The 24,413-nt window shown below is 65.2% G+C and overlaps 1 protein-coding gene across 5 annotated transcripts; it reads right to left on the bottom strand.

Moving 5' to 3' along the window:
• Window positions 1-1,504: 1,504 nt before the first annotated feature.
• Window positions 1,505-24,047, bottom strand: ABCA2 (ATP binding cassette subfamily A member 2). Of its 5 annotated transcripts, none has more exons than XM_030919457.1 (49): window positions 22,991-24,047; window positions 18,405-18,498; window positions 18,088-18,090; window positions 17,108-17,219; window positions 16,869-17,032; window positions 16,519-16,646; window positions 16,183-16,293; window positions 15,684-15,902; window positions 14,991-15,358; window positions 14,633-14,792; window positions 13,487-13,615; window positions 13,210-13,377; window positions 13,030-13,126; window positions 12,493-12,666; window positions 12,288-12,390; window positions 12,103-12,217; window positions 11,817-12,007; window positions 11,511-11,661; window positions 11,235-11,439; window positions 10,890-11,054; window positions 10,607-10,787; window positions 10,277-10,489; window positions 9,990-10,186; window positions 9,730-9,912; window positions 9,312-9,496; window positions 9,072-9,192; window positions 8,561-8,797; window positions 8,225-8,431; window positions 7,857-7,959; window positions 7,450-7,766; window positions 7,161-7,374; window positions 6,933-7,038; window positions 6,719-6,830; window positions 6,562-6,622; window positions 6,192-6,366; window positions 5,981-6,096; window positions 5,754-5,901; window positions 5,557-5,680; window positions 5,344-5,476; window positions 4,994-5,111; window positions 4,517-4,695; window positions 4,307-4,448; window positions 4,093-4,227; window positions 3,864-3,967; window positions 3,696-3,788; window positions 3,255-3,357; window positions 3,035-3,172; window positions 2,697-2,903; window positions 1,505-2,234 (listed from the first exon to the last, which is right to left on the bottom strand). In XM_030919457.1, the coding sequence occupies exons 1-49, from the start codon at window positions 23,132-23,134 to the stop codon at window positions 2,199-2,201; spliced, it is 7,389 nt and encodes a 2,462-aa protein (XP_030775317.1). In that variant the 5' UTR covers window positions 23,135-24,047; the 3' UTR covers window positions 1,505-2,198. The 5 variants fall into 5 exon arrangements, with proteins under 5 accessions (XP_030775317.1, XP_030775321.1, XP_030775319.1 ...); XM_030919461.1 differs by lacking the exon at window positions 22,991-24,047 and adding an exon at window positions 22,349-22,505 and having other exon boundaries at window positions 1,509-2,234; window positions 17,448-18,090; XM_030919459.1 differs by lacking the exon at window positions 22,991-24,047 and adding an exon at window positions 22,349-22,505 and having other exon boundaries at window positions 1,509-2,234.
• Window positions 24,048-24,413: the final 366 nt, after the last annotated feature.

The raw sequence follows: 24,413 nt of genomic DNA, 5'->3' as shown, positions 1-24,413 counted from the left end.
CTTTTCTGAAAGTTTAAAATGTTCTTTTTGCTGTTGTTCTGAGACGGAGTCTCACTTTGTCGTCTAGGCTAGAGTGCAATGGTGCGATCTTGGCTCACTGCAGCCTCTACCTGCCGGGTTCAAGTGATTCTCCTGCCTCAGTCTCCCGAGCACCTGGAAATACAGGCGCCCGCCACCACAACCGGCTAATTTTTGTAGTTTTAGTAGAGATGGGGTTTCACCATGTTGGCCAGACTGGTCTCGAACTACTGACCTCAGGTGATCCACCCGCCTCGGCCTCCCAAAGTGCTGGGATTACAGGTGTGAGCCACTGTGCCCAGCAGAAACTGTTCTCAGGAAGATGCTGGGGGGTGTGTTTGCTTTCAACACTGCATTACACATCATCACAAATGAAGCTTCTAGAGGTGACGCCCCCGTGAACTGTGTCAGTCTGTGGGCGGCTGTCCAGGTCCAGCCTGGCCTCATCCTGTGCACTGGGTCTCCCTGGGCCTCAGCTGGGCCATGTTCCTTTTTCGACTTCTTCCTGCCATGATTCAGCCCCTACAGTTGTAGGACAGAGGCTGCTGAGACCTGAAGCCCCGAGGGTCCTGCCTTCTGGTGGCTCCCCCACACATTTCCTTGGCTGACCACCAAACCCACACCAGCCCCTCCAGTGAGCGGGTGTTCCTCCCGGTTCTTCCAGAGTTAGCCGCCCCCAGGGCCCAGGACAGCTTCACCCCACTGACCCAGCCTCTCGGGGACTCCAGCACGCCCATCCCACTGTCCCTCAGGTGGCCACGGCGAGCGTCTCATAGGAACCCAAGTGGATGCGTCAGCCCAGCCCACCCAGGCCTGCCAGTGCCCTTAAGCCCATGGGACCCTCCCCTTTTTGTCCCCCATGTGGCACCATCCCTCACCTGAGTCCACCCTCCAACCTCCTGAGAAGCCTTGAAACGGCCTAAGGCAAGAGTCTGACCTTGGCCCAGATCACGAGGCATGAGCTCTGCGGGCCCTTCATGCCCCTCCCCCGTCTCCTGCCCACAGTGCACCAGGCTCCACTGCCAATGAGCCTCAAAGTTTCCGGGTCCTGCCTCCCTGGGGCCTTGGCCTGTGCCCTGCCCTCTGGCTGGGATGCCCTTCCCTTAAGTAATCTTCACAGACTTCAGTCTCCTCCTGGAGGTCACCTCCTCCTGGAAGCCCTCCCTGTCCCTTCCATGATATGGAGACAGCCCAGCCCAGGCCACTGCAGGCCCCACATGGGCAGCAAGGGGTGAAGGAGGCTTAGAGGGGGCGGGTGGATGGGAAGATGAAGGCTAAGGGGAAGGGGGCCAGGAGCAATCCCTGAGGGTGGGATGGGGGGGACAGTGAACCATGGTGAACCACCCTGCCTCAGTTTCCCTCCTCCAGGCCAACCTGGCCACCCCCCGCCAGCACCTGTGCCCGAGGGGCAGGGCCTTCTGGAGTGCTAACCCACCTGATGGGCCCATCTTCCCCACCCCTCCCACCTCACACACACAGGCCTTCAGGCGTTTTGTTTATTTATTTAAAACAAACATCTGTGCGCTATGTACAGGCCCGGCTTCCAGGCAGGTGGGCGGGCAGGGGGCCAAGCTGGGTGGGAGAGCGACAGCAGCTGGGGGTAGGGGGGGTTCTGGCCCTTACCTGGTCAGCAAGGCCAGCTTCTCCATTCCTGCCGCCTGCCAGCTGACCCAAGCTGATGGCTTCCCGCGGGACAGCCACCTCCCTGCAGGAGAGCAGGACCAGAGGAGTCTCTTCTCAAAGCAAAATAAATACGCGACTGACCCAGCCCCGTCCACAGTCCGCCCTCAGCGTCAGCCTTCATTGTAGGAAAAAAAAGCTGGTTCCAAGGCTGGGCAGGAGAAAGGCTGGCAGTGCCTTGTCCAGCCGGTGTCGCCTTGGGCGGTGAGCAGAGCTAGGAAGGGGCGAGGGGCTGGGCAGATGCTGAGGCTTTAAGGCAAAGCAGGGCGAGGGTGTGCGCAGCCTGGGCCGGGTCAGCCTTTGGCACAATTGGGGGCGGCAGCCGCAGTGACCACAGGGCATGGCCGAGTACGGGGGCTGGAGGGCCAGAAGCCCCTTGGTCCTCAATCTCCACTCCAGGGCCTGGCAGGCACTGGGGGACATCTGTCCCCACGGTCGAGTCCCTGGTCCAGCTCTGAGCGGTCAGCGGAGCGTATCCTCCCTGGCCCAGCTCTGGGTGGTCAGCAGAGCGTGTCCGTGTTGAAGGACAGCTGGGCCTGTGCACAGGGGAGGTCAGGCTTAGGGGGCGTCCTGTGCCACCCCCTTGTGGGGCTGAGGACACTTGTGCTGGCCTGCCCTGGCTCTCCTGCAGGCTGGGCCTGGACGCAAGGTCTCCCCACGAGCTCCCTCTGTGTCTGGGCTCTCCTGGGCCTCTGTCTGCCGAGTCTGGGGGTCACTGACTCTACATCGGTCCCCTGTTCCCAGGCTCTGGTCCCCTCTGCCCTATCCTGGCTCTGTGCCCCTCAAAGATTCCAGCAAGTCTGGGCCCTGCGTTTGGTCTCTCCAGGCCTGTCTGCAAGTCTCCCTTGCCCACTCTGCTCCCTTGACCTCCGGACAGCAAGCATCCTGGGGCCAGTTCTCCCCCTACCCTACCCGGGGCTGGAGCCGCCAGGCAGCCTAGGTCCGGTGGGCAGAGCCCTGGGCAGCCGTGAGGGCAGCCGTGAGGGCAGCCTGCTCACCCGCTCCTCCTCAAAGCTGATGAGGCCCTCGTCCTCCGTGTCCAGGTCCTCAGGTTCATCTGCCACAAGTGCTCGGAGCTCCGTGGGGGCAGGCCGGGGCCGGAGCAGGCTGAGCAAGCAGCCAAGAGGGGACTGCAGTGCAGAGGGCGGCTCCGTCTCCTGCTGCTCCAGGTTGTCGCTCTGCTTCTTGGCGAAGTTCACGAACACCTGGTGGGTGGGGCAGGCGTGTGGGGAGGGGGCGGGTCTGGGGTGGGGGGATGGGGAGGTGCTGGGCGGAGGGGGGCAGGGCAGGTGGGAGGAGGGGTAGGTGTGGTGCGCAGTGCCCTCGGGGCACTCACATTGTCCAGTGTGGTCTGGCTGACCGAGTAATCCTCGATGCCCAGCACGCCAGACACCCGCTCCATCTTGCTGAACACCTGGGCCAGTGAGATGTGCTCCGACTTGAGCTGGTACTGCACCTTTGTGTGGTGCCGCTCCTGCAGGGGTGGAGGTCAGAGGCCACTGGCAGCGCTCCCACCCCACAGCACCCCCTCCAAGACCCTGCCTGGGACCACCCACCTTGAGCATAGCTTCCGGGAAGCTGCGGTTGAAGAACCGCACCACGTCCTTCACGCTCTGGCTGCTCTTGGTCCGCACCGTGATCATGTAGCCATCTCCAAACCTGGTGGGACAGGCCCATGGCCCAGAGCCCTGCGCCGCCCGGCCAGAGCCCCAGCCCCACTGCGCTGCCCAGCCAGAGCCCCAGCCCCCCAAGCCTCCCAGCCCCACAGTCCCCACAAGCACCCCAGGAAGACCCATAGCCTCCCACAGCGCCCCCAGTCCTACAGCCCCCACAGTCCTCCAGGCCCCTCCCCTGGCCCCACTGCCCCAGTCCCCACAACCCCAGTCCCCCCATCTTTCCTGGCCCCACAGCCCTGCAGCCGCCCCTACTCCGGGCCCCACTGCCTGGTCCCACCCCTGGGCCCGCCCCAGCCCTCCCCCGGCCCCGCCCTGGCTCACCGGTTCTTCAGGTGCTGGATGCTGCCCAGGCACCTCAGGCGACCGTTCACCATGATGGCCAACCGCGTGCACAACGCCTCACACTCTTCCATGCTGTGGGACACACACAGGCTGGCACCAGAAGGGGTGCTGTGGGGTGGGGGCACGGGGGGGTGGGGGCGCCCTCACCTGTGTGATGTCAGCACCACCGAACGCCCTGTCTTGATGAGGTCGAGGATGAGGTTCCAGAGGAAGCGCCGGGCCTTGGGGTCCATGCCTGTGGTGGGCTCATCCTGGAGATGGGCGGCAGACTCAGCCGCTGCCAGGCCCACACACCCCGGCCTGAACGCTGCCCCTGCCCGTGCTCACCAGGAAGTCAAAGGCCAGGCAGCCGCCCCCCACCCCACCCAGGGCTTACCAGGAAGATGAAGGCTGGGTACCCAATGAGGGCGATGGCCGTGGAGAGCTTCCGCTTGTTGCCACCGCTGTAGGTGCCGGCCGGCTTGTCTGCGTACTTGGTCAGCTCCAGCTTCTCCAGAGCCCACTTCACCACCTGGCCGGAGAACGCAGATGTCAGCGCAGGCAGGGGCGCCCAGCGTGCTGGCTCCCTGCCCTGCCCTGCAGATCCTCACCCGGGCCTCATCCTTCCAGGAGATCCCACGCAGCCGCGTGTACAGCTGCAGGTGCTCCTGGGCCGTGAGCTCGTCGAACAGTGCGTCACACTGCGGGCAGTAGCCGAGGCTCTGTTGCACCTGGAGCAGCTCCTTCAGCACGCTGAGGACACGGCGGCTGTCAGCGCGTGGGGACGCGGCGGCCCCGCCCACCCAGGGCTCCCGCCGCACCTGTGTCCGTTGACGAAGGCCTCGCCCCCCGTCGTGCTCTCGTCGCCGGTCAGCATCTTGAAGGTGCTGGTCTTGCCCGCACCGTTGACGCCCAGAAGCCCGAAGCACTCGCCAGGACGCACACCCAGGCACAGGCGGTCAACGGCCAGGATGCGGCCAATCTTCCGGGACTTGTAGACCTGGCCAGGAGCCTGTCCGCTCAGCGGGCATGGGGGCATGGGGGTGTGGGGTGCAACACCCTCAACCCCATCCTGCTCCCACCCTGCCCCTCTGGCCCCACCCCACCCAGGCCCTGCCCAACCTCCAGAGCCCAGGGCCCTGCCCACATGCCCCATTGCCCCACCCCATGCAGGCCCCACCCCCAGAGCTCAGGGCCATACCCACCCAGGCTCTACCTCTACTGCTGGGGCCCCAACGCCCCTGGCCCTGGCCCTGGCCCACCCCACCCAGGCCCCACTCCAAACGCTCAGAGCCCACCTTGGTCAGGTTCTCAATCTTGACCATGTCGTTGTCGGCGTCTCCCCGGAGCACTCGCTGCCGCTCGCTAGCCACGTCCACATCATCCTCCACAGGCTTGGTAGACACAGGCATGCGCCTTGGGGGACAGGATGGACAGTGTCCAGCAGCTCGCCACCCCCACTGCCCCTCCCTGCCACCAGTCTCACGTCCTCTGGCTGTGGCATGCAGGAAGGGGGGGCAGGCTCCTTTCCCGTCCCCTGCCCCATCTCCTCCTGCCCCATCCCTGCCCCCACCCTGCCCCACTCCCTGACCCCATCCCTGCTCCCGCCCCGCCCCCTGCCCCCACCGCCACTATGCGCCCCGCTCACTGTGGCCGCCGCAGGAAGTTGTACTGGCACATGATGGTCAGCAGGAAGCCCACGACGCCCTCAACCGCCATGGCCACCAGCCCGCGGGTGACGATGTCCCATTCGAATGGGGACTTCATCTTGTCAAACTGGCCTGTGGGGAGCCAGCTCAGGGCCTGTGCTCTAGGCCTTGAGGGGCCCCAACCGCCGCCCCCGCCCCACGGGCCCCCTCACCAATCTTGGCGTAGTACTCATTGATGTACTCGTTGTAGGCCATCTCCATGAGCCCGTGGCCCAGATTGTAGTTGGGGAAAATGAGGAAGCAGCTTTTCAGGTAACTGTTGACAACCTTCAGGTCCTGCGGGGTGGCCGGGGTCAGGCGCACAGCCTCCACAGGGCCCGCCGACCCCGCCATGTCGCCGCCACCCCACCTTGTCGTGCTCGAAGAGCTGTAGCAGGAAGGTGGCCACAGTGGCAGTGATGCCAATGAAGAGATTGATGACAATGAGGAACACGTAGGCCGAGCTGGGGACCTCGAACCAGAAGGAGGCCGGGTACATGATAGGCGTGATGGACCAGCTGTGGGCAGGTGGCAGGCAATGGTCACCAGGCAGCCCTGGCCCCACCTAAGGCGACTCCCCCATCCGCTCCCCCTTACCCATAGAGCAGGAAGAGGGAGAGGACAGCAGGGAAGTTGGTGGGCGATGTGTAGGCCGGCAGGTCGAACACAAACAGGATGATGACGCAGCAGGTAGCGGGGACCAGGTAGTTGAGCTGCAGGGATGGGGGTGGCTGGTGAGAGACCCGGGGCAGGGCGGGGATGGGGGATGAGAAGGGCCGGGGCACCCCCGTGGCCACGCCGGGCGCACCATGTCCCACACGTAGTTCGCCAGCCAGTAGATGACGGGGTTGCAGCCGCTGACAAACTGCAAGTGCTTGGCCTTGGTGGACTTCTCGGCCACGAGGAAGACGACGAAGCTGGCCGGCACGAACGACATGGCCACGATGATGAAGATGGCGATGACGACATCCGTGCCCTGCAGCCTGGAGCAAGGAAGCCCTCAGTCCTCATGGCCGGGCTGCAGCGCCCACCTGCCCCGCCTCATCCCCACTGGCCACACTTACAGGTAGTCCAGGGAGAGGCTGGCACTGGCCACACTTACAGGTAGTCCAGGGAGAGGCTGGCACTGGCCACACTTACAGGTAGTCTAGGGAGAGGCTGGCACTGGCCATACTTACAAGTAGTCCAGGGAGAGGCTGGCACTGGTCTTGTTCATGGGATGGTTGGTGACGGTGATGCCTGCACACGGCGAGGTGGGGGCGGCAGCTTCAGGCCTCTGCGCCATCCGGCCCAGCCCCAGCTCCTCCCCGCCCGACCCCACCTGCGCCAGCTCACCGTAAGCTGCCGGGTTGCCCTTGCTCTTGGGCAGGTTGGCACGCAGGATGGCGTTGTTGAGGCTGTTGAGGTAGGTGGGCATGCTGTGATAGCCCTTGTTGTTGTAGAAAACCTGCAGAACGAAGAGAACAAAGGCCCCAGGAGCCCCGTGGGTCTCTGCAGACCTCAGGCGGCGCTACACACCACGAAGCTCCAGGGCCGCAGCCTTGCTCACCTGAGCAGCCCTGCGCACCGCGATCTTCCGCACCATGGGTGGGGCCCTGGTGCCAAATGAGGCTGGGATGGACTTGAGGACGTTGCCAAAGGTGATGGCCCCATACCTGGGCAGGCAGGTGGAAGGGGCGGTGAGGCTGGGCAGGCAGTGAGGCTAGGAGGGGCAGGAGTTGAGACTAGGTGGCTGGTGGCTGGCCACCCTCGCCCACAGCCTCCCCACCCAGCTCACCGGTGCAGTCGGAAGCGGTCAGAGGTGAAGAGCAGGTACTCAGAGACGTTGTGGCCGGTGATGTCGGTCAGGATGTCGCCTGTGACCACCCGCATCTGGGGTGGGTGCCCGCCCACACTGCTGGGGCAGGAGAAGCCGGTGCCCTGCGCGGAGCAGGTGCAGCGGACGGGCTCCCGTACCAGGTGCGGCAGGGAGGGCGCCGACGTCCACATTTCTGTGGGCACAGCGTGGTGTGGTGAGAAGGACCCCTCACTGCCCCTGCCCCCCAGCAGGCCCTCTAAACTGCTACCTGGCCCGGCGGTGGGTGGCAGGGAGACGTTCCAGGCCTGCAGGTCCTCATCCAGGGATGCTGGGGAGTCAGATGGCGCAGGCGAGGGTGGGGGCGGCACGAAGTTGGACAGCGGCAGCCCCTGCGTGAAGGACTCCAAGCACATGCTGTCGAAGAACCGAGCCGCCAGCAGGCGCGACTCCCCGCTGCTCAGGTTCAACGTGGGCCCCAGAGAGCCGTTAGCGGGAGACTTGAGCACGCAGGTAGCGCCCACCCCTGACGGCAGCCGGAACGTGCTCACAAGCTGCTGGGGGCTGGCGTCGGGTGACAGCCGCAGCCTGCAGGCACCCACAGTGTGAGGTGGGGCTGCCCGTCTCTGCTCCCTCGCCTGCCCCACTCACCAAGGCTGCCCCCGCCAGCGGCCTCACCGGTACTCGCGGCGCTCCTCGTTGGCGTAGGGGATGAAGTTGCCACGGGGCTGGGTGTAGTTGTGGTACTGGGAAGGTGACAGGACCAGTGGGGGCAGGTCACCTGGCAGGGAGAGCAGGGAGGCCTGAGCAGGTTCTGCTGACTGGTCAGCAGCCCCCAAGCCTCGGTCCCCTTCCACCAACCCCAAAGGACCCACGCCTGGGATCTGGGCCCCGAAGAGGCAGGACTCTCCGATGAACCCCGGCGTGTGCCCATCCTCAGGTGCGGGGTGAGGCCAGAGTCAGGAGGCTTGGGAGAGGGCATCCTCAGGGCTCCTGGTGGAAAGGGGGGACGTGAGCCCGGCACACCCACCCAGCCAGTGGCCTACCAATCTCGGGGACGGACAGAGCCACGGTCATGGCCACGCAGACGAAGAAGGCCGGCAGCAGGATCTGGGAGAAGAGTGCCTTGGAGTTGCGGCGGGCACAGTGGAAGCGTTTGACCAGTAGCCCGTGGAACTGGCGCACCTTCAGCCACCCGCCGTCCAGCTTGCGGCTGCCCTGGCCAACCCTCGACAGGGCCTCTGCCTCAGCCTCTGTGCAGACAGGTAGGGGCTGAGCAGGTGGCTGCACGCTATCCTCTCCCCACTGGCTGCCCCCACGCCGCTCCCCTCTAACCCCGCTCCCCCTCCCCAGCTGCCCCGGCCTCACCCGGCCACCCCCACCTTGCAGGCTGATGTTGTCTGGGTCCTGTGGGTTATCAAACAGGGGGCGGTAGTCGCCATAGACGTCGGCGTAGCCAGCTCCCTCGTCACCACGGGCAGAGCCCACAGATGACGCCGACTGCAGCGATGCCTGTGACTGGGCCAGCTCCGAGCACCGGGCCAGGTTGCCAGCGTGATCCTCCCCAGACACCGTGCCCTCCGCCCCAGGGAGTACATCCTTCCTGGACTCCTTCACATCTGCCACAGCGGAAGGGCCAAGGGGATGCTCAGAGTTACTGGCCCCTAGGCCTGCCCAGGACCCCCATGCCCGGTCTTTACCCAGTTCCCAGGGTCATACACCTGCCCGGGACCTCTGGCCACCATGACCACCCACCCAGGACCCCAGGCTAACCCTGGGGATGCCACCCAGGACCAGGGTGGCGCCCCCAGACACCAGGCAGGAGTGACAGCACAGGCCCGAGCTGGGACCTTGTGAGTGGGGAGGGCTGAGCAAGTGGCCCGGGCCCCTCACCGGCCTCACTGTTCTCCAGCGACTGATCCTCCTCCGACACCTTGAGGAACACCTCCTCCAGGGTGGTGTCCATCAGCCCAAAGCTACTGAGGTGCAGCGCGTCCAGGCTGCGCTCCAGGTGCTGTGGGGGCAGTGGAGGGGGAGGCTGCGGCAGGGACACCCAGGCAGGGGTGCGTCTACCTCCACCGCCTGCACCTGCCCCTCAACCCTTAGGCCCTGGCCTGCTTTTGGCCCTCACACCTGGAAGAGGCGCTCGAAAGCCCCCTTCTTGGCAGCCTCGCTGGGCAGGATATAGGAGAGCTCCGTGCTTGTGTCTGAGACCAGCAGGCAGGAGGCCACGTGCTTGCGGATGAACTGGGACACCTGGAGCTCAGAGCAGCTGCTCAGCGGGGCCCGACCTGGGGGGCTGGATGCCAGCCCTGGCTCTGTGGGGGATGTGGGAGCAGGGAGGAATTCACTCAGGGGCTGGGAGGAGGGACCCCCGATGGGAACCCAACTGAGTCAAGATATGGGCGTTGGAGAGGGCTGGCCAGGCCCCAGCGGGTATCCTGGGCCCAGCAGGTGACAGTGAGGACCCAGCCCCTCCATCATGGATTCTCAGGTGGGGGTCCCGGGAAGGGGGTGGCCCGAGGCCCGCTCAGGCAGCTTCAACACAGACCTTGGGGGCCCCCCGACTCGGCGGGCTGCTTGACCAGCGTGAGGCGGTACCCATCACCATAGGTGCCCTTGAGGAAGAGCGGGGAGCCGCAGCACTTGAGCTTCCCGTGGGAGATGATGGCAATGCGGTCCCCAAGCAGGTCAGCCTCGTCCATGTGGTGGGTGGAGAGAAGGATGGTGCGGCCTAGGGCAAGGCCAGACCCAGGTCAGGGGCCAGGGGAGGCACCGTCCACACCGCTGCCCGCACGGCACCCCACTCACCCGGCTTGTATTTCAGGATGAGGTCCCAGATGGCGCGGCGCGCGTAAGGGTCCACGCCTGCCGTGGGCTCGTCCAGGATGATGGCGCGAGACCCGCCCACGAAGGCGATGGCCACGGACAGCTTGCGCTTCATGCCACCCGACAGTGTCTGCACCAGCGAGTGCCGCTTGTTGGAGAGCTCCAGGTCCTCGATCATCCTGGGACAGGGAGGTGGGGCATGGGGCTGGGGCTATGCACAGCCCCAGGGCCTCTCCCCACCCGCTCCGCCCCACCCTGCGCCCACCCACTTGTCCATCTCTCTGCGGATCTCCTCCTGGGCCATGCTTTTGAGCCGTGAGTAGAACCAAAGGTGCTCCTCCACCGTGAGCCGGTCAAACAGCACGTTGTGCTGTGGGCACATGCCCAGGTTCTTGCGGATCTCATCCATCTCCGTGCGGATGTCGTGCCCATAGATGGTAGCGGAACCCGACGTCGGAGGGAACAGGCCGGTCAGGATGGACCTGGGTAGGTGGGCAGTGTCATGACCCCACACCCTCTGCAGGGGCCCCACTCTGCCCCTGACTAGGACTCCTGCTCTGGTCAGCAGATGCCCACGGCCCCGCCCCTCTGACACTCACATGGTGGTGGTCTTGCCTGCCCCGTTGTGGCCCAGGAAGGAGACCACCTGGTTCTCGTAGAGGTTCAGGCTCAGCTTGTTCAGGGCCAACTTCTTGTCATCCTTGTAGACCTTGGTGAGTTTATCCACGCAGACTACCAAAGGCAGGTGAGTGGGCTCCTCCTCCATGCCACGTGTCTCCTCTGCACCAGGGCTGTGGATCAGCAGGGCAGGGGCGGCGCCAAGGCCACCCAGGACTCCGAACCCAGTGCCCAACCCAGCCACCATTCTGGCACCAGCCTCACCAAAGCGCCGGCTCTCCATGGCACAGGCCTGGTCCTCCTCCATGACACTGAGGCGGGGGGTGCGTGCCCATGGCCAGCTCCACTCCCAGGCTTCTGTCCGCCCACTGCCCAGCCAGTAGGACTTCTGCAGTGGGAAGTACCAGGGCCGGGGCAGCCCGTACATGCCTGGGGGTCGGGGAGGGGAGGGGAGGCTGACCTAGGGCCTGGGGTGACCATCCACCACGTGGGCCACGTGCCCACCCAGGGAGCCACCCGTGCTGTGTCCAGGAGTGGACCCAGAGCGCTGGTCCCCAAACCTGGCTGGGGACCCCGCCTCTCCCCTGCCCTCCAAGGGCTGGCCAGTACCTGGGTGCACAGCCTCGATGTACCATGTGAGGATGCCGTAGACCACGGCATCCACCATCAGCATGGTGACGGCCAGGAGCAGGTTGAAGTCATCCCCCTCCACTGGGGACTGGCTGAAGGTGTGCCACTGGATGCCCACGCCGGCCACCTCGTACAGCGCGAAGTACTTGGAGCCCAGGCCAAAGGCCGTCGTGGACATGAGGGACTGAGGAGGCAGTGGTGTCAGCACATGGGGTGGCCAGGCAACCCAGCCGCCCACCTGCCCGCAACCCTCACCGCGATGCACTTCTCGAAGGCCGTTATCTTATCATGCGCCACCTCCTCTCGGATTGCCACATACATATAGGGCACGTAGCTCAGGAAGTAGATGATGCCGCCACAGGCAGAGGCCAGCTTGGCCTTGGAGTACAGCACGGACACCAGGAAACTGGGTGGGCAGGGGCCATGCACGCCGTCAGCCACCCACACTCCCGGCCTCCTGGGCAAGCCTCTGCCAGGGTCCAGGGGTCTCCAAGAGGGTGTGGGGTGAGCTTGTTGGGCCAGTGCCTGCCCCAGGTCCCCGCTACCATGGCCTATGCTCACCAGAACATGATGGTGGCCACAGCATAGACGGCCAGGAAGAGCCAGATGATGACCACGTGGCTGTGCATGAGCACTTGGCCGTACTTCAGGATGGCGGTGAGCGCTGTCACGGAGATGGACAGCTGCACAAAGCCGGTGATGAACCAGGCCACCCAGTGCACCGCGTTGTTCAGGCCCATGGTCTTCATCACCTGCGGGTGGGCCAGGGGCTTGGGGCAGGCCCCGGGGAGGACGCCGCCCCTCCCTGCCAGCCCGCGCCTCCAGGGAGGGTCCCGGCCCGCCGCACCTCCTTGAGCCGGTGCTCCTTCTCCGCCACGATGTGCTGGATGGTCATGGCCACGGAGTAGACCCAGGAGATCACCATGCACAGCGGCATCATGTGCTCGATGACGAAAAGGAAGCTGTGGGGAGGCCGCGCTCAGGCGCCACTCAGCCCCTGCCCCAGCCCAGCCCCGGGCGCCCGGCACTCACTCATCGCGCGTGTAGCAGGGGTAGGGGAACATCTGCACGTAGCTGCCTGGCTCCACCACATCGTGCCCCACAAAGGTGTCGATGATGGCACGTTCCATCATGTCTGTGGGTAGGGGCCGCCATCAGGTGCCGGGCAGGCCCTCCTGTCGTCCCACCTGTCCTCCCCTATGAATCCTCCGGCCCGTCTCCCGGGCCCGCCCCTCACCCTGGATCCAGACGAAGCCATAGAGGAAGTAGAAGCGGCCACCAGTATTGGGCCCAGGCCGCCAGTAGGCCCGGCGGATCTCGTTGGTTTTCTCGGTGAAGCTGGAGTTCTGGCGGATCTTATAGTGCACGTGCGGCGGGAGCGAGCCGTCCTTCCGGGTCTGGAAGATCACACCTGGGGCCGGGAGGTTGGGGCGGGGCCAAGATGTAGGGGCGGGGCCAGGAGGTGGGGTGGGGGCAAGGCACGGGGGCGGGGCCAAGGCGTGGGGGCGGGGACAGGAGGGTCCAGGGAAAAGTGGGGCAGGGCTGGGGTGGGGGCCCCAGGGTAAAGGTGGGCAGAAGTGGGGAGGTGCAGGGAGGGGGCGGGTTGTGGGGTGGGGTCGTTTGGAAGAGGCAGGGGTGGGGAAGGGAAGTGGCGGGTGAGGGGGCAAGGCCAGGGCGGGGCCAAGGAGTGGGAGGGCACAGGGGGACAAGTGGGGCTGGGCTGGGGAGGAGGAGGTCTGTGGGGGGCTGAGGCAGAGCGGGGAGGGCAGCTCACTGGCAAACACAGTGACGTTGTCCTGGTAGGCCTGGTTGAGCGTGTAGTTGACAATGCTCTCCTCGTCGGGGAAGCCCTTGAAGATGTCCACGCTCACCTAGGGGGAGGGGCATCGCTGGAGGCCGCCTGGGCATGCACGAGTTAGGGGGTATGGGGGTTGGCTCGGCGGCCCCACCTCACCTTGGACATGAACTGGATCCAGCCGCAGGCCGCGTTGTCAATGGTATCCAGCTGCTGCAAGAGGGCCATGCCACTGGGCAGCGAGAAGTTGTCCTGTCTCAGGGCCGGCGGCAGCTCATCCAGCGACAGGTTCAGTGCCTCAGGGTGCAGCCGCAGCTCCGCTACGTACTAGGGGTAGAGGAGCAGCTCAGAGGGGGGCCTGCAGGCCTGCCGAGCCGGGCAGAGAGGGGCTCCCCGCGCCACCTGCGGCTGCCTCCCTCGCGGGCACCCTTGGCACCTGCTGTAGCCAGTGCAGGTGTTGCTGCAGCCTGCCCTGCTCAAGGAAGCTGCGAATCTCGGCCGAGATGTTGAGCCAGACCTGGGCATAGTGAGTCACGTTGCCCACAAAGGCAAAAGTCTCATTGGCCTGCGGAAGGTGAGGCAGGGGCATGGAGTTTCCTGACGGTCCCCCGCCGGCTTGGGGGCTCTCACCCCACTCACCTCGCCAGTGGCTGACCTGTTGAAAACAACCAACCCTCCCCACCTTTTTTTTTTTTCCCGAGACAGGGTCTCAGTCACCCACGCTGGAGTGCAGTGGTGCAGTCCCGGCTCACTGCAGCCTCCACCTTCCAGGCTCAAGGGATCCTCCCGCCTCAGCCCTCCAAGTAGCTAGGATTACAGGTGCCCACCACCACACCTGGCTAATTTTTTTATTTTTGGTAGAGATGGGGTTCTGCTATGTTGCTCAGGCTTGTCTCAAACTCCTGAGCTCAAGTGATCCTCCCACCATGGCCTCCCAAAGAGCTGGGATTTCAAGCATGAGTCCCATGCCCGGGCTCTCTACACCTTTCTGCAGCGCTCATGTGAAACCTGCTTTGCCCTCCACTCCCAGGGCAGCATGGCCTCCGGACCCCCAACTGCCCAGCTGTGCCCACCAGCTCCTTTGCTGTACCTCTATCCATGTGTCCCTTAAGCACCCCATGCTCCACCCTCATTTCTCCCACCCTTATCCTAGGGACCCCCCTCTACACCCAGGATTGGCCTCATCCACAGGCCCTCCCCTCTCAGGCCAATGTCTAGCCCTGGCCTCTGCTTGTTCTAGACAGGACCTCTCACCCAGAACGCAAACTACCCAGCCGCCCGCCCACGGAACACTCTGGAAGGTCTCCGGACACACCCCTCCTCTACCAGCACTGCCCTGGACCGGCCACACCCAACCGGGGGACGCTGCCAGAGCAGACTCTCCAGTGCCTTCCCACAGCAGCCCCTGGAGCTCCCTAAAGGAAAAGTGGCCACCTGGTCCCCCACCTGCAGAGCCTGTGTACCCGAAGCTGCACCCCTGTACCCCTCCCATGTCAGTTCTGCCGACCCCCTCTGCCCGGGGGTCCCAAGCCTGCAGAGACCCCCTCCCACACTGCCTGTCAAGTGTCCTAGACCCACGCACCTTGAGGATGACGCGGTCGACCTCAGAGCCCGCAGGCGCGTACAGGATTTTGGGGTTGCTGGTCATGAGGTGCACGAGGAGGCCCAGGTTCCGCTGCTCCTTGCTCGTGAAGCCCAGGGAGCTCATGTTGCCCCGCCGCAGCGCCTCAGGCTCAATGGTGCTGGGGCAGGGGACAGGAGGCAGGGCCAGGCCATTAGGGGGCGGGACCGCGAGAGTGGGAGGGGCATCGGGATGGGGCGGGACTTCGGCACACAGGGCAGGGCGCCAAATGAGACCTCCAGAGACAGGGCCTAGAGTCAGGGCTCAGGCCCTGCCCCTGGCTGTCCTCCTCACCCCCATTCCCCTGCCGCCCACCTACCGGTTGTTGCCACACAATATGGGCTGCAGGCCGGCCCAGAGCTGCACGAAGGCTGAGCACTGGCCCTGCAGCGTGTCCGGGGAGGCCGGTGCTGCAGCAGAGGGTGCGCCCTCCTCAGCGGTGGCGTTGGGGCCCACGACTGTCCCTGCCCCAGTGCCATTGGCCACCCCACCCGCACCGCTGGCTGGGGGTCCGGGGGTCCGGCCAGTGCAGGCACCCTGGGGCAGTAGCAGGGCCAGGGCCGACAGGACATCCACATCCTGCAGAACCTTCTGGGCATCCAGCAGGTCCCCCAGAAGCGCCTGCAGCCTCCGTGGGGATGGCGCCTGTGGCGGGGAGTCTGAGCCGTTGGGGGCATCCAGGCCCAGCTGAGAGGAAACAGGCATGTGGGCAGTGAGGGGTGAGATAGACTGCAGGTGGGTGATAGGTCAGGTGCGGAGCAGGGAGACGGCAGCAGGGAGACACAAGCTGGGGATGCTGGGAGGCAGTCTGTAGCCTGGGTAACATGAGCCCAGGACAGGAGCTGGGATGGTGAGCAGGGGTGGGGCACCAGCCATGGCGCCATTGGACACCCACCCACAGGCAGCATCCCACGCACAGCCTGGGCCCAGGAGCCCCGAGCTCTCCAAGCAGCCCCAGCCCCTCTTTCAACTCAGGCAGCAAGCAGCGGGCAGTGGGCAGGCAGGGCCTCACCTGCTGGGAGACCTTGGCCATGTCCAGCTGGTTCCGGAGTTCATCGGCCAGCCCAGAGAAGCGCCTGGCACGTGCAGCAGCCTGCCCACTGCAGACAGCATCCTGGTAGCTCTGCAGGGCCCCCTTCTGACTCTCAGGCACAGTGAGGATCCGGCCCAGCTTCCCAGAGCCTGGCGTGCAGGTGAGCCGCTCCAGGAGGGCAGGAGCCAGCAGCAGCTCCTGGGGTGGGCACAGGGATCAGTGGAGCCACAGCAAGGACTTTGTCCCCAACCACCAGGGCCTCAGGCCTCACCCTACCCCACCCACCGGCTGGCTCTGGGGCTGCCTGGGTCCTACGACATGCCTCTACCCCTTGTGCCTGCCATAGACCCCTGGGACCCTCCCCCTCTCCCAGGAGGAGCTCCAAGTCACTAAGGGGGCCCTTTCCTCACCCACAGAGCAGAAGCACCCCCAGAGGCAGGCAGCACTCCAGTCCCATCCCACACATGGATGCCCTAACCTCCATCCGGAACAGGGGATTGCTCCCTAGGTGTCTCCAGGGCTCCTGACCCTTGTGGAGGCCGGACTGTGAATCCAGGGCAGACGAGGGACCAAAGAGCAGGTGGTAGACCTGGGAGGTGTGGGGGCATGGCTCAGATGGGGGTGTGGGGGCGTGGCTCAGATGGAGTGTGGAAGCGTGTCTCAGATGGCGGTGTGGGGGCGTGGCTCAGATGGGGTGTGGGGCGTGGTTCAGACGGTGGGGGCGTGGCTCAGAGTCCTGAGGATGGCTCAGCAACCAGGGGGCATGGTGGGGGCAGAAGGGAGTGGCCAGAGCTGGGAGCTGTCCTTGCCTCACCTCGGGAGGGTCCACACGGGCGGCCAGGAGGGCTTGGGCTGTGCTATTGGGCAGCGACAGGTTTTGTGTCAGGAAACGCCAGAGCTCCTGCGGGTCTCTGGCCACCGAGTCCAGAGAGAAGGAGGACACTGGACAGGCAGGAAGGCGAGGCTGAGAGGCCGCTGCACCTTGGCAAGGTGCCCCACTTGGGCTCAGCTCCGAGCCCAACACCACAGCTCTGCCACTGCAGCCTGCGCGTGGCTGGGAGCTCAGGGCAGGTGGAGGGGCCCAGGGTGGACGTGAGTTTCAGCCCAGTGACAGCAGAGCTAGGCCCGCAGCCCTGTCCCCCAACTTCCCTGCACAGGGCACACCTGTAGATCTGTCCAGGTGGCTCCCCGAGGTGCCTGGGCCCGCACTGAGGGCCTCCAGATGCTGGCGCAGGGCCTCCAGCTCTGAGCCCAGGCTGGGCCGTGCTGGGTCGAACAGGTTGCCTTCCTCCACCACACGGTCCAGGCGCTCGAGCAGCTGCGTGACCCTGCACCAGGGTGGATTTCACTCACTGGATGGGCTGGGGAGGGGTGGGTACTCCGAGGGGCGGGTGGGCACTCACGTGGAGTTGGCGTACTGCAGGAAGCCGAACTCGTCCCGCTGGCCGTCCGGGCACAGCGACTGCATGACAGGCAGAATGCCAGCGGATGTCAGGGGCGCCGCTGTGTAGAAGGCTGGCGGACCCACAGGAGAGGGCAGGGTTGGGGGTGAAAGGGGAGAGAGAGAGAGAGGAATCCAGAAGGGGAAGGAGACAGAGGCCGAGAGGAGAAATTTAGAGAAAGTCAGGAAGGAGAAGCAGCGTTAGGGAGAAGGCAGCACAGAGCCCTGGCCCCAGCTGGGCTACAGGCTAAGCATTCTGGGGCGAACGACTCCAGCAGGTCAGAGGTCAAAGAGCCACTCACCACCCCTTCTGCCATAACTCCCAGAGCATTCCTTTCCCTTCAGCCAGTGCAGGCCCACGTGACTTGGCACTCTCCCCCCGAAAACATTTCAGCTGTGGCACTGCCTACAGAGCCCAGGGGAGGACATAGGACCCCCTCTGGGCAGTGACCTCTGACCTCTGGCCAGCTGGTTAGCAGAGTGAGTGCAGGAGCCTGAAGGAGTATGAAGGGAGAGTAGCCAGGCCGCTCCAGCCCCAGCCCAGGCCAGCCCATCCTCAGCCCAGGCCAGCCCAGCCCAGCCGAGCCTCAGCCCAGGCCAGCCCAGACCAGCCCAGCCTCAGCCCAGGCCAGCCAAGCCTCAGCCCAGGCTCCGCCCAGAAGCCGAGACGCCCCACCCCTAGAAGGCAAGGCCAGGCAGAGAGATGCTGCCTCAGCTTGACCCAGGCAACAGTTGTGGCTTTAGGTGGACTGGCCTCTCACTCCCTACCACTGCCCACTTCACTGCCCACCCACCCCCGTCTGGAGCCAGCTGTTCCTGAGACCGGCAGGGGGCCTGGGAGGGCTGTTAATGAAAGCGGGGAGGGCGCTCAAGCCAGGACGGCCCGTGGGCCCCCCGCAGCTGCTGCCTAGGCCAGCCAGGAGGAGGCAGCCGCTCACTTACAGACTGCATGCCAGCCGAGGACAAGAGACCATGCGGGGGGTGGGTCAAAACAGAACAGAGGAGACCAGTGAGTGCCCACATCACCAGGAACAGGCATTGGCATCATCATTTGCGGCCACAGGCCAGCCCCGACCTCCACAGCCCAGCCAGGAGGTACGGCCCAGGACCGCACAGAGGAGCAGGCACCACACCTCAGGGACTCTGGGAACAGGACACCCATGTGCAGATGTGCACACACAGCGCAGGCGTGTGAGGTGCTGGGAGGGCTCCCCCTCCGCGCTCCCCCAGCTGTGCCCGGGGCCTCCTGCCGCGCTCACCTTCCTTCACGGAGATGGTGGGCTTCTTCTGCCGCAGCCCCAGCAGGATGAAGAACAGCACCAGGGGGATGAAGATCTCGAAGGCCAGGACCCACTGGAAAGGGTGGGCCCAGTGAGGGATAGGACAGACCTGTGCTCGCCCAGGCCCTCCCCAGCCTCCCACAGGACCAGCCCAGCCCAGCCAGGACCACATGCTCCCTGGGGCCAGGGAAGGTGGGCACAGGCCCTTCGGGACCACTGAAGGTCTGAGCCCCTTCCAGGGACAATCCTTAGGATTGTCCTGGCTCAGCAAATCAGGTTTCCGGTCCCCAGCCCACACTGGGCCTACCTGCCCTCTGAGGAGCCTCGGTTTACCGTGACGAATCGGCCAGCTTGTGGTCTACTCTAACCCATGTATATCCCAGCTCATCTTCTTCCTCCCCACCTCCAGGGCTACCTGGGCAAAATCTTGGGGACCATCTGAACCACTGGCCCCACCTACAGTTCTCACACTGCCCCGGGTTCACCTTCCTCCCCCTTCCTCCCCACCAATACAGGGGCCTGGGGAGATGAGGAGGCCTGGTTCAGAGAGGCCTGGCCTGAGCCCAGGGCCCTGAGCCTCGGAGAAGACCCGGTAAGGGGTCTGACAGCCCCAGTCCCTGAGGCAAAGGCACCTTTTGTGTTTGTTTGTTTTGTTCTGAGATGCAGTCTTGCTCTGTTGCCCAGGCTGGAGTGCAGTGGTGCAATCTCAGCTCACTGCAAGCTCTGCCCCCCAAGTTCACACCATTCTCCTGCCTCAGCCTCCCAAGTAGCTGGGACTACAGGCGGCTGCCACCACACCCGCTAATTTTTTCTATTTTTAGTAGAGACGGGGTTTCACCGTGTTAGCCAGGATGGTCTCGATCTCCTGATCTCGTGATCCGCCTGCCTCAGCCTCCCAAAGTGCTGGGATTACAGGCGTGAGCCACCGCGCCTGACCCAAAGGCACCTCTTTCTGCCCTGTTCCCTCCCCTGACCCGGGGCAGCCAGTCTTGGGCCTCGGAATTCAGTTTCCCCAGGTCAGCTCCTGTTAGCCCAGGCTGGGCACCAAGGCAAGCCCTAGCGGGACCTGCGTGGAGTGAGAAAGAAGCACTTTGCTCACTTCACCTGAAAACCAAGGACTTCACTGGTTCTTGTGTCCCAGCCCCCAGCTCAGGGAGAAGGAGGAGCTTGGGCCAGCTACTCTCAGGAGAGCCCTTGGCAGACCAGCCCTCTCTGAGACCCACAGGACAGAGGGGCCCTGCCCTCAAGGGCAAGCACCCAACTTGGAGGCATCCTTTGTCCTCATCCCCATCCCAAAACCCTTCAGAGCCCCCAGTGTGCTGTGTGGTCTGGGCCGAGCCCCCGGTCCCTGGGGTGGGGGCGGCTGCTGTGTTTACTGTGTTTGGACAATAGGGCTCTGTGGCCGGGAACATCATGCTGTGGGTGCCCCATGCCCGCCCCAGCCTGTGCCAGCCTCTACCCACTCCCTGAGCCAGGATAGAGCTCGGGGCTCGTCAAGGCACTGTGGGCACCAACAGGCACCAGGGCGAGGGTGGCTGCCTGACTGGGGCAATGTCAGAGGCAGGGGTCACAGCGCAGGGCACCAGCCCTGCCCACACCCGGCCTGCTACGGGCGCTGTAACTGCAGCAACAGGCCCAGCTGCCTTCCCCATTACTATAGCAACGGCCTCGCACGAGCTACTGGGAGGAGGAGGAGAGTCCTGGCTGGCGGGCGGCAGGCGCCACAGGAGCATCTGGTTACAGGCGGCAGCACAGGTCTGGCACGCCCTGGGTGCCCCACATGGGTGCCTCCAGGTGGTCCAACCTCCGTCCCTCAAGACCAGCCCAGTGCCTTCACATCGCCTGGAGGCCTGGGTGCCCTCTCTGGGCATGACCCCTCCCTGTAGCTCCCGCCTACTGTGTCGGGGGGAGAACAGGTGAGATCTGAAGGTGGCACTGCCACCTGCCATCCCGTGACTTCATGACAGTGAGCCTGTCCCTTCACCAAGAACAGCCTGTAGCCCAAGGGCAGACCCACGTCCAGCTAACTAAGAGGAGGTAGGTCACACAGACAGGGGAACTGAGGCAAAGAGCTTGGAGGAGTCTGCTAGCAGCACAGAGGTCCTTGGTACCCACCCTCCAGACCCTGGGCTCTGCCCAGGGTGCACCTCTGCCCCAGCAGGGCGCATGGCACGCAGGGCAAACCTCTGTCATCCAAGCCTGGCCCCAAGAGTCCAGCTCTGATGTCTAAGATCCTTCCCAGAAAAGCAGGGACCTGGCAGGAGTGTGCCCAGTGTCCAGCCAGCCCCAGCCCCACATCACAAGCCTGGCAAGGACTCAGCCTCCCTGGGGGAGACAGTTCCCCACCTGCTCCAGCCACGGGCTAAGGACCTCCCCTGTGGCCCAGTGGGCTTCTGGGAGCCCTGTAGGGTGGGGACCCAGAAAGGTCCTGGGGGGCAGTCCAAACTAGCAGCTGGGAGCCACTCTTGCAGTCAGGACAGTGCACACCTCCCACCTGCTTGCCAGGTGCCCTCATAGGCCACACTCCCTTCCCTGAGCATTGTCCCCACTGGAACAGGGGCCACCATTCCAGCCTCTGCTGCCAGGCCCAGTGGAGACCTTCCTGACAGCAACCTCCGGGGGCTAATACTAATGCATGCCACATGCTACATCCCTGTTCCCTTGGCCCTGCTTTGCTGTCCCCAGTGACCCAATGCCAAGGACTGCAGGCCTGATCCATGGGACTCCACTCAGCCAGCTCCAGGTGCCTGGCCAGGGCGTGTACCTAACCCAGGCTCCCTGCCAAGGCCAGGTGCCCAGGGGAATCCTGCCAGCCATGGTGATGATGGCCACCCCACCTGACTGCAGCCTCGGTTTCCTGCAGTGCATGTTGAAAGATAAACAGGCAGGGACTGGTGCAGCCCAAGGGGTCCCGCCCGGGCGCTGACTGGGCAAGAGGATGTGTCCGCCTCAGGACCCCACCTGCTCTGGGCCCTGGCCTGGACAATCCCAAGGGCCTTCAGAAACCCAAGCTGGCCCAGGCCTGTGGCCTGGGAGGTGTGCCTTCCCTTCCCAGGCTGGAGCCAAGCTGTCCAGCTGGGGGTATGGCAGGACACCTATATCCCCAAGCCCCTCGCTCCACACAGGACTTCTGTCCCTGACGGCTGTGTATCCCGCACCCTCAGGTCCACTGGCTGCCCAGGCAGTGCTGGGAACCTGGTGGTCACAGCTCCAAACAGTAGACCCAGCCCCCAGAGGAGGTGGGGGACCAGGAGGGAATAGAGTGGATCAGGCTCAGGGAGAACTGGACCCCAAAGGACAAAGGGGTGCAGAGATTCAGGCTGGCCGAGGCTAGCACAAGGACGTTCCCAGTGGCGAGAGCATGAGCAAGGGTCATGGATGTGCCAGGAGGGGTGCGGGGGAGGGGAGGCGGAGAGATGCCTGGGACCAACCTCTATGGCAGGCCGCGGCCCAAGGGCAGGGGAGGGGTGGAGGGATGGAAGGGACAGGGTCTCCGCTGGGGCCCCAGAGAGGCTGGGCCCAAGGACCATGGAACCTCAGAGTTGGATGGAGCCCCCCAGGCCTGCCCTCGTTCCTGGGAACCAGGGCCTCCCTCGAGCCAGAGTCCTGAGCGCCGCTTGCCCCCCGCCCACAGCGGCCCCAGAGAGCGCGCTGCAGAGGGCACGGGTGCCGTGACTCAGCCGAGCACCGCGATGTCAGCGGACGCGGGACCGGGCTGGCCACGACCGAGCCACCTCCCCGGAGGCCGCAGCGCCGGCAGCAGAGAGCAGGGCCCGGCGGGGAGGGGGCTCGGGCCCGCGCCGCCCCCAGTGCCCGCCGGGGTCCGCGCGCACCCGGCCGTCCGCACGTGCGCGCGGGGAGCGCGACGCTGGCCGCGGTGCGCGCGGCCTCGGGCTGCGGGCGGGCGCGTGGGGTGGGCTCACCGGGCTCCGGCGCTTGAGCGTCACGTTCTTCCAGAGCAGCAGCTGCAGCTGGTGCAGGAAGCCCATGGCGGGGCCGCGCTCTGCCGCCTCAGCGCCGCGGCCCGCTCCTCTGCGCGCCCCGCCGGGCCCCGCCGCCCGCCGCGCCGCTGGGCATCGCCCGCGCGGGGGCGGGGCGCTCGGGCGTCCGGGACCCGATCCGCGCTGGCTCCGCCCCGGCGGCCGCGGCGACAGCGACTCTGCCCGCGCCCCGCCCGCCCCCGCTTAAAGGCGCCGCGCTCCGTCCGCGCCCGCCAGGAGGCGCCCGCCGCCCGCGCCGCGCCCGGGACCGACCCGGGCCCGAGACCCTGCGCGCGCCGCCGCCGGGAAGCCTCTGGGCCGCCCCTCACCGGGCGTCACGCGACGCGCCCACATCCAATCCGAGACCCCGGCTCAGCCCTCGTAGGCCAGGGGACCCTCGGGCGCTGCGCTCTTCTCCCAGGGGCATCCGGCTGCGCCCACCGTGCTGGCGACTCTGCAGAGGCGCCCCAAGCCTTCACTGTCCCAGGGGCGCGCCGAGCGGACGGTGGCGAGGCGCCAGCTCAACCCCATAAGGGTTTCCTGTGTGCCTTGTAAACCAGCACTTGGAGTCCAGGTGGCGCCCACCTGGAGGGGAGGCAGGGCGGCCCAGTGGGTCGGTCCCGCGGTTCCGAGCAGCCAGCGAAAGGGGGAAAACTCGAGGCCCCAGGAACGCTCGCCGTGGGCGGAGCAGGCAGGGGACCGAGACTGCCCCTGCTGCACGCGGCTCATTTTTCACCGGGCAAGTCTGTTCTCTGCACGGAGAGTTCGGGGTCAGGCGGTTCTGCGGCTGTAGCTTGGCACCTGTCGGGGCGCCCCGGGGAGGTGGGGCAGTTCCTCCGCGTGGCCTGCAGAGGGCGACAGAGGGCAGGCTGGCCCCATGGGTGGCTCTGACGGCGCCTCCCAGCCTCAGTTCCCCCACCTGTGAATGGGGTGAAGTAGGGCTGTGTGGTGTCCAGTGTCTGGGCGCACATAGAGGGTGCACCCTCAAGTGAAAGACCTCTGGCGCCACAGCTCCCCACTCCCAGCTCCTTTGCAGCAGGAAGGTGACCCTGGGCTGGTGGGTGAGGAATCAGCCTCCCCCCCCCAGTCCTCAGCCTCAGGACACTTGCTTTTCCCTGCTTAGTCCACAGAGCTAGGTCAGGGCAGGAAGCTACCAGCAGGTCTTTCCCATAAGCCACAGTCATGGGTGAGGGGGGCTTACTGCCCTCAACCTGCCCACCACGACCTGGGGTAGGGACAAGCCCTGTGCCCCGGCCCCAGGGGCTTGGCCTGTTGAGGCCCTGGTCAGCACCACCCGTGGGTTGGCTTCCCTCCTCCTCGCCCCACTCCCCACCGGCCACTACAGGGGCTCCCTGGCTGCAGCCGCATCCCCAGTGCCTCCCCAGCACTGGCCACCAGAGGGAGCTCCAGGGCACAGGTCAGACCCTGTCGCCCAAGACACTCTCCAGCCTGCGGGCCTGGCAGATGGACGCTTTCAGCCTGGCCAGGCCTCTGAAGTCCGTTCCCTACTCTTCCCCAACCTTGGCTTGTTTTTGGTTTTTGTTTTGAGACAGGATCTCATTCTGTTGCCCAGGCTGGAGTGCCATGGTGTGATCACGGTTCACTGAAGCTTCAACCTCCTGGGCTCAAGCCATCCTCTCACCTCAGTATCCCAAGTAGGTGGGACCACAGGCGTGACCCACCACGCCCTGCTAATTCTTGTATTTTTGGTAGAGATGAGGTTTCACTACACTGCCCAGGCTGGTCTTGAATTCTTGGGCTCATCGCCTTGGCCTTTTGGGGGCCACGGAAGGCTCTCTGATAAGGGGCCGTTTGGTGGAGGCTGTAGGAACTGGGGGAGGCAGCGGGCAGCCCAGCACAGGGAGGGCTCTCAGATGGAGGGTGAGCAAAAGCTCCGAGGTCAGGAGACAGGATCCCAGGTGGGGAACAAGCAGCCCCATGGCCGTGGGGGTGACATGTCAGGGGAGGGCAGACACAGGTTCTGTGGCACTGCACGGAGGTGACCCAC

Source organism: Rhinopithecus roxellana, chromosome 16 (assembly GCF_007565055.1).
Source record: "Rhinopithecus roxellana isolate Shanxi Qingling chromosome 16, ASM756505v1, whole genome shotgun sequence".
Taxonomy (NCBI): domain Eukaryota; kingdom Metazoa; phylum Chordata; class Mammalia; order Primates; family Cercopithecidae; genus Rhinopithecus; species Rhinopithecus roxellana.
This window is presented reverse-complemented; position numbering and strand designations above follow the sequence as displayed.

Excerpts from the sequence above, each read along its gene's own strand:
- ABCA2 (XM_030919457.1), bottom strand. The coding sequence starts at position 23,134 with ATGAGCCGCGTGCAGCAGGGGCAGTCTCGGTCCCCTGCCTGCTCCGCC. Across the intron at positions 6,623-6,718 it reads GGGCAACCCGGCAGCTTACG|GCATCACCGTCACCAACCAT; the intron begins GTGAGCTGGCGC and ends CGCCGTGTGCAG. Across the intron at positions 3,358-3,695 it reads ATCCAGCACCTGAAGAACCG|GTTTGGAGATGGCTACATGA; the intron begins GTGAGCCAGGGC and ends CTGTCCCACCAG.